General features: G+C 38.9%; 1 protein-coding gene across 2 annotated transcripts; it reads left to right on the top strand.

Annotated features, from left to right (window-relative positions):
• Positions 1 to 110: 110 nt before the first annotated feature.
• snap29 (synaptosome associated protein 29) lies at positions 111 to 5,495 on the top strand. Of its 2 annotated transcripts, none has more exons than XM_062418168.1 (6): positions 111 to 257; positions 1,033 to 1,266; positions 1,391 to 1,584; positions 3,829 to 3,914; positions 4,007 to 4,111; positions 4,359 to 5,495. In XM_062418168.1, the coding sequence occupies exons 2-6, from the start codon at positions 1,033 to 1,035 to the stop codon at positions 4,517 to 4,519; spliced, it is 780 nt and encodes a 259-aa protein (XP_062274152.1). In that variant the 5' UTR covers positions 111 to 257; the 3' UTR covers positions 4,520 to 5,495. The 2 variants fall into 2 exon arrangements, with proteins under 2 accessions (XP_062274152.1, XP_062274153.1); XM_062418169.1 differs by lacking the exon at positions 111 to 257 and adding an exon at positions 276 to 446.
• The last annotated feature ends 3,378 nt before the right edge of the window (positions 5,496 to 8,873 follow it).

Raw genomic sequence — 8,873 nt, 5'->3', positions numbered from 1 at the left:
GTTCCCTTCCTGTTAAAACTGTGTTTATCATAGCACCACATCCACGGTTGGAGTTATGTGACGGTTACGGTTAGCTGGTTGGAGTTAAGGTAAACTTTGGGTAATGTAAAGCCCCTCAGAAGACGACTGGATTATTTTGGAGAACGGGGAACACATATCGACGGGGGAACCAACTTTGACATAACACCGGAAGTGCCCTGTTGCTACCAGTCAGCTGATACAGCAACAACAGCGTCTACGGCTCCCGTCGGTCAAAGGTTTGTCTGTTAAATTGATATAACATATGTGTCTTCACAGTTTCAATTTAGATATCATGCTGCTCACCATGCTCCGCGTGGTGAGAGGTCAATGTTGATCATTGGGTGTGGTTTGTTAGGTTGGCGTAAATTAGCTAAGTTAGCATTTGACGAGCTAGCCTACACCCATCAGGTTTAAAGCCTCATATCGTAAGTTAGCATTAATGTTGATTATACTGTCCGTCATTATAAGTATCATCAGGCTTATTATACGACAAAATGAGTAATTATGAGAGACACTTTGACGCACTGATTCTTTATTAGTTTAAAAGTCGTTGTATTGTGTTGGAAGTGATCAAAAACAGGCGATCAGAAGTCAAGAACATTGTAAAAATGTTGAAAAATGCCTATTTATAAGCAGTCATAACATATTATTTAACTTGTGATGTCGTGAAATGAAGAAAAGCGAGTCCTTATGTGATCAAGACAGTAATTTGAATGTTTTATTCGATCAGTGTATAAAGGTTATTGTTCTTGAAAACTGGAGTCAATTAATCTTGTGTCATTTTTGTTCCAACATTACTTCATCGTTACTTTAAATCCAGGTTTTGTGAAATGTCCACTACCTAGCTGTTGACAGAAATAAAACGTGGTGTGAAAGTCCATTCTTGACCTTGGAAATACTAGTTTGACAAACAAGAAGATCATGAGATAAGGTTGAAAGCCCTAGAGAAACTAGTAATTTGGACCTTGAGTTTAGAATATTTGTCAAAAACACACTGTGTCTGCTCCACAGATGGCCTACCCAAAGTCCCACAACCCATTTGCAGATGATGACGATGAAGAAGACTTTAAGCCTAAAAGTAGAGGGATCGATGACGACCCCTATGCTGGATTGACTGATGCAGAGAGGAGGCAGAAGTACCTCCAGCAGGAGGTGATGCGTACAGCTCAGTCTGCTGTGGATAGTTCTCACCGTTCCCTCGGCCTCATCTATGATTCAGAGAAGATGGGTGTGGACACAGCAGAGGTATGTCAAACTAATCCTATTTGTCTTGACACACAAAAAAATGATTGTCCCCAAGAGTGTGCCAAGCAACAAAGAAATTCTTGGAGTTTTTCTCATTCTCCTCTCTCTCTCTTTGTCTGTATAGGAGCTAATGCGTCAGGGTGAGGTTCTAAAGAGGACAGACAAAATGTTGGACAACATGGATCAGGACCTGAAGACCAGCCAAAGGCACATCACCAGTATCAGGAGTGTGTGGGGCGGCATGGTCAATTACTTCAAGGGCAAGCCAGAGACGAAACCACCACCACCACAACCAAAGTCCTACGAGGCCAGCGACAGGTACAGTTTAGTCTTTTTTATTTTTGCTGTATTTAGGGGAAATTAATTAATTAATTAAAAATTCTTATCATTGTCTACCATTGCCTTGGAGGGTCGACCCAACCTGCCCTCTGCCCCTTGTCTTCTTTTGAAAGAACTAAAAAGAGATGTAACTTATTCTAGCAGGATAGCAGAAGCACAAAAGGCTTGCATCATTCTTTTTTTTTTAAAGATTTTTTCTGGCATAGACACCTTTTATTAGCAGTAGAGAGACAGGAAATCACGGGAGAGAGGGGGGTGTGACATGCAGCAAAGGTCCTCCGGCCGGGAATCGACCCAGGGTCCACTGCGTATGTGGCATGCGCCCTAACCTATTGACCACCTGCGCGCCTTGCATCTTTTTTATGTGTGTTGCATATCCTGTATATGGTGTGTTGTAATCAGGGCTGTAGAGGAGGCTAAACTTTAGTAAGTGCTGTTTACCCACATCTGTAAGTATAATCAGGCTTATTATACGAGAGAATCAGTAAATATGAGAGACACTTTGATGCACTAATTCTTTATTGTTTAAAAGTCGTTTTATTGTGCTGGACATTGTATCTAGCTAAGCAGTGTAATCTTCATACTATTTAACTTGTGATGACATGAAATGAAGAAAAGCGACTCTTAACATGTTCAACGCAGTAATTTAAATGTTTTATTTGATCAGTGTATTAACGTTATTGTCTTGCATAAACTGTATATAGTGTTTTGTAATCAGGGCTGTAGTGGAGACTAAACTTACACAATTACTGTTTACCCACATCTGTTAGTATAATCAGGCTTCTTATACGAGCCAATTATGATAAATGATGAGACACACCGACATCTGAAATTCAGAAATAGTATTTATACAGACTTTCATCACTTCACAACTACTAGCTCAGACTGACTCCCTACCAAAAGTTTCTGTGTAGCTTCTAGGGAACACTTGTTTTGTGTTCTGTTTGAACACTGTATCCTTGTATAAAACTATATAATAGATAAATATACTGTATGAGACACGTTACTGTTAACGTGGACCAATAAATCACCGGCTAGTCGTACTATGTGGGTTTCAAATCAAACAAACCCTCCATGCTGAAGCCGACAGGCAGACTAGGACTAGAGCCACTTTCATGAGACAGACGGAGAGTTCAGAGGATCATACATCCCATTTACTGACATGTGCAGCATCTGTTTGACAAAATACAATGAAGTACGTAGCCAGAAAAACTTTTAGGCAGACGAGGCAAATTTATTTGTAAAGCACATTTCAGCAGCAAGGCAATTCAGAATGCTTCACATAAAACCTAAAATGCATCGACAGAATATAAAAGCAACACATGACATTTAATTTACGTAAGTGTTGTTTTAACTGTCCAGTTTATCAGCTGCTGCTTTACATTACAGTAATGTTAATGTAGCTTGATAGCTGGATTGCTGATGCATTCCCATTGTGTGTCATTTGTCCACAGTTATTGTAATTAATACCATACAAGTTTTGCTTCATGCTCACTCAGATCTTTAAAAGGGAAGGTTTTTAACAGTTTCAGAGTGAGTCAATGAATTAGGCGAGAGGAAGAATCGCAGGATGTAATGCTGCTGAAAGAAAAACATGAAGAAAGTAAAGAATTGATTCAAGATTTAAAGAAAAAGTTTAAGGAGGAAAGAAAAATACAGCTCAGGTGTCAGGTGATGAAAATACATGAACAAATTGAAAGTAGGAGACAGAAAAAAACTGGTAAGGTCTGACTTAAACCTACCACCTCTAGATACTGGGTATAGATGAATTACTGTTCTGCAAATATTTAAATGTGTGATGATATATGATAATATTAAAAGCACAATCTGTTACCCAAATGTAAACTAAAGGACATCCCAACAAACAAAACACCCCTTTTATTATAGGTACAAACACTACACAACAACTCTTTAGGAATTATTAGGAAACACAAAATGCTGATTCATCACTCATTTGACTGACTGACTGACTGACGTATCCGTGACACGCCAGCCCCACAACAAAAAAAGTAGTTTCAGGGGGCCTACTCTCTTCCAGAAGACAGGATCAAAGCCATGTAAAACTTCAAGATGTAGCTATCCTATCCTTACATCATGTGTGTATATTTACATGTATTCCATAAAATATTTACACATTTTCCCCAGTTTCCCCAGTTCTTGTCATTGACTGTCCTTCACAGAATAGTTAAACAATCCTTATCTGAATTTGTCATTTTTTTTCAGATTACAGAATGCCTTGTCCGGCAGCAGGGAGCATGAAGATAAGTACCAAGCAAGTCACCCAAACCTTAGAAAGCTGGACACAACAGGTACAGTAAGAGTTTGAACAATAAACTCACGATAGCCTAATTATACAGAGGCTGACTGACACCTGACACCCTATCTGCTTTGTTTGTTGCAGGATTTGGAGCTTCTGCATCCGCAGATGACGCCTCATCCAGACAGAATGGATACCCTCAGAACACATACCTCAAGCAGGCTCACCACACCCTGGACACAAACTTAGGTAAAACTTTAGATTTAGACTTTATTATAATATACAGTTATATTAAATGCAAGCACAAGACAGGCACTGTCTTTGTGTAAAATACATTTAAATACCCTACACATGCTTTTTTAAATTTACCTGTACATCGAAACACCAATATGACTAAATGTTTTATTATTTCTAATGTATAAAATAAACTGTTATGTTGTTCTACCAACCTACAGTCCAATCAAATAACATCCAATTTTACTTGTGAATTACCTAGATGAAATGTCTGATGGCTTAAGAAGGCTGAAGAACCTTGGATTGGGTCTCCAGACTGAGATTGACGACCAGGAAGCCTCCATCGATTCTCTGCTGAATAAAGTTGACAAGATGGACGTCAAGATCCACAACACAAACCAACAGATGAAAAACCTTAAATAAAACAAGTACTATGGACTTACCACATAGAGACAGCACAATAGCATCCTCTAACTCCGAGTGAACACATTTTTTATCCACATTATTTTATTCTTAAATGACTGACTGGTCATTTCCAATTCATTTATTTTCCAGTTTTGTCCAATCCGAGTTTGCCTCAAAAGTTCCTCAAACCACTGAGTTATATTGTGACATGTTGATAGAATGAATTGTGTCCCACACACACTTGCACATACCTTATGGAGACGCCCCACCTCAAAATAACTGTGATTATTTTACCTGCGTGCTTTGAAGAGAAGACTCTCTCCCATGTGTGTATTAGGTCGAAGGGACTGTCTGTCCTGGTAAAATCTCTGTATGTTGTCAGGTCAATTTGCATTTTTTTAGGGGCTTAGAGTATCACTTTGGTGATCAAGAAAAACTGACATGGCTCATGTCCTAAACTGGAATGTTGTTAGTGTTTGATTGATGTGTCAACACTAATTCTGGACCTGCTTCCAGCTATGTACAAAAACACTTTGGCAGTCTGCTCCAGTCACGTTTGCCTTACATGTGATATGTACGTAGAGTACACTAGCTTTTGATTCTGTGCCATGACTCTGCCTCTGCTGGTACATCTCCTCACTATGAGATGCTTCATTTCATTTGATCCTCTGACATTTTTTTTGTTTGAATTATTTTTATGTTTAGAGCTTTCCCTTGAATTTTACACATTGTTTATACAGATTAATATTATATCTGAATGTTGCAGGATGGGATTGAGTGAATGATGAAGTATGCGTTGAATATAAAACTGAAACTGAAGTAAAATCCAATGTCTCATAGTTATAGATATATATATCTACCCAGGTATTAAAGTCATGGGTGGATGAGCCACTTTTATGAGTTTCAGAAATTAAAATGCAAATTAATGAGCATTTATGTTTTTGTCATGCATATCTTGTATTCTTATCAAAACCACAATAAAAACATTCATCAAGGGAGTCCCAGGTGTTCATGAAGTGCGTCTCTGTTACAAATGGAGCAGGATGTCAAAGTCACCACAAGGTGATGCCACAGTTTAAATGGAGCATGTTTGAGATATGTTGCAACATACTGCTGATCATCATTCATTAAACTATGCATTAATGGTGTCAGACTGCTATTCGTGTTTTTTTTTTTTTTTTTTTACTGCATTTAAATGCACCAAGAAGGTGATATTGTTAGATAAATGTAGAATTAAGTGCATTTTTAATCCACATACACCATGACTACTTTATAGTGTACATTTAAACTTTACTCTATTTTCTTATTGTAAATCATATCAGATTAATTTAAAGCCAGATTATTAAGAACATTTGACTCTTCAAGAATAGATTGATGATGGTTTCCTTCAATAAGATCATTATACAATATGCATGTTTACCGTTGGCTGTGTTGTGTACCAGCTGTGTTGCAGTGCGTAGCTGAGGTCCTCCCGTCAAAGCATCTATTCATTATCATTCTTCTGTGTTGGACCAGCTGCTCCTACAGAGGCAACAAGCCCTCATTAGAATGACTTGCTAATTACAGTCCAGACTTCCCAAAAACACACATACACACAACATGGGGGCAATGCAGAGTGGAAAATGGGGGTACCAACTACGCAGGGCCCCAAGCTGAGAGAGGCCCCTATACATGTCTGGACTGAAAAACCTTTTTTGTGAGACGACAAGTATGTATTTGTAAATACTGATGTGCAACCAATGTGTAATCTGCAACAAAATGAAATATGGAGGAACACATGTCTAAGGTTATTGAAACAAAATGTTCTTCTTTAGACAGAATTGGGATGTAAGGCTAGTGTTATGATCTGATTAGCAACACATTCTGAGTATCAGCAGAAGAGTACCTAGAAAACCTGTTGCTCTTACCTATGAATTAGTGCATTAATTCATCGGTAAATTAATGTGTTTGAGATGAGAACAGCTGGACACAGGTGTGTGTTGATTTTGGTGTGGGGTGAAGAGAAAGTGGACGTCTGCCCTGATACAACTACCTGTGTATTGAGCCCATAAATCCTACAACCATACACAGTAACTCAGGACATCCTATTGCACAGGTGATGTACACGAACACACAAAATGGAAGGTAGATGGAAACATTAAAAGTAGTGTAATTGCAGCATTATTCACATAGTAGGAAGAAAGGGAAAAACATCAAGAATCTTCCAGTAGACAAAGCGGTGATACACATAATTCAGCTTGCTTGACCAGCTGCCATCTTTGTTTGGGTCAAAGAAAAGAGAAAAGGAAAACCTGATTGGAATATCTTTGTAGTTCCAGGATTAAAATTAACAAAATTGTCTTTGTGTCTAATAAGTTTTCTCCATAAAATAAAAAGTTTAGTTGCTTGGTTAGAAATTATTAAAACCCTTAACCCCAAGTGAAAAATCCAGATTCTCAGAGTATGCAAATGTTTTTATTTGAAAGGCCATTTTCAGTGTGTTGAATACTGAACCAAAATTGACTTTTAAATTAGTTGTATTGTCACAAATTATGCTCATAGGTAAACACCTTTAACTCAGACTTAAGGTAAGCACAGAGAAACTTTCAGCTGATTAATGTGAAAACAGCTGTATAGTATCACACTCTACATTTACATCATTCTGCACTGTGAAGCTCAAATATTCAGGTGAAGAAAAAATAATTAAAACCTATATGTGACTAGAGGGGACTTTAAGCAATCGTCCATGTTTCTTATATTTTTCTTAAGCATTGGCTTATTTCTGTGACTCAAATGTGATCATGTACAGTTAGAATAACATGACTATGTAGTGCCCACACTGTGGTGACAGATAAACCTGCTGCTGAAGCCACCTCAGGTACCACACATCCACCGACACCACCAATAAACGGAAGTCACCCCTGGGTTCTTTTCCCTTCACGCCATCCATGGGGGCCGGGAGGGCTTTGAACAGCTGTCTTGTCAAAAGCAAACAGTGGCCGTGCTGTGACAAAGGCCGTCGGTGCTGGAATGCCCCCCTTTTCAGCGGGCGTAATCCCAGAACACACTGCTGTCGGAGCCCATCAGGCACTGGGCCAGAGATGGGCCTTCCTGCCCTTTGGAAAGCGGGTTAGTAGCAGAGGCAGGGCAGCCAGGGGGGTAAAGCCTGCTTCAGAAGGGATGGACTGTCAGGCTGACAGCACTCTATTGCCACTGTTGTAGTAAGAGAAAATAAAGAGTTGTGCTGACAGAGGGGAGTTTGGTAGGGAGCTGTGGAGAGGGATGAGGGAGGGAGGAGTACAGAAAAAGCGGGGAGAACGGCTGGAGAGATTAATGGAGGAGGTGAAGTTCAAGATGAAACACATGAAAGTAGCCAGGAGTACAAATTTCTTTCAAAGGATTTGTGTGGGGAGTGCTGATTTGTTAGATCTTGCTTGTCTCATACAGATCAGTGCCATGACTTTATGACTGAGAACACAGAAAAGTTTGAATGAATTTTTGTATGTTTATTTTCCATTTTCCAAACAAAAAAAGCATTTAACTTATAAAGAAAAAGAACGGCATTTAATATCTTCTCAACTTAAAGTCTAAATAGGTAGCATATGTATGATGGTACAGTGTTTATAACTTCACCCCTTTTAGTTCCTCTATTGAGCCTCTTTACCTTCCTGGTTACACACCTGCTTGTGATGAAGGGTTTCATATTGTACAGTAAATAACCAGAGTAATAAATTCAAATTTTTTTCCTAAAAGCAAGGTAATACAAGAAAGATTAGACGACTCTGGCTCTGGTATGGTGATTTAATTGGTATTATTTATGTGCGGGTGGTAAATGTGTAGAAACTGTCAGCAAGGGCAAGGATCAATGGCTCCATAAACAATCTTCAGGGTCAGAGTCAAGGTTTAGACATCCCTCCCTCCATGTTCAGTCAACTACTCCGTATATCAAATAAAGGATGAAGAAAGCTGGTTTTCAAATCAGCCATCTTGTTGTTGGATGTTTTTTTCTTCTTTGTTTTTAAATCTACAGATGATGTAAGCTGTCCAGTGTCTCAGACCTCATGTTTAATCTGTCCACACATCATCTGTAACAGTTACGTCATAAAAACGTCCCCCAAATTGTAGGAGAATGTGGTGCTAAAAACATGATTATACACATAAGTTGTCATTTTACTTTGTCGTCATACCGTTTACACCACAAGACAGAATGCCAAGAATGCAGCAAAAATATGTTGATGGCTACATGTTTGCATAAAGTTACGTATGTTCAACGGCGGTCTTCTTTTAACTGTGAGCGGCTGCATGTAAACACTGGTCAGACTGAGGGATATACTTAGCACTGCTCACAGCGGTAATTGCAGAGGGGAGAAGCCCTCTGCGTACCGTAGAAAGA

The sequence above is a fragment of the Scomber scombrus genome, chromosome 4 (genome assembly GCF_963691925.1).
Source record: "Scomber scombrus chromosome 4, fScoSco1.1, whole genome shotgun sequence".
In the NCBI taxonomy this organism is placed as follows: Eukaryota; Metazoa; Chordata; class Actinopteri; order Scombriformes; family Scombridae; genus Scomber; species Scomber scombrus.
Note: the sequence above shows the minus strand (reverse complement) of the source record. Positions and strands in the feature narration are given on the sequence as shown.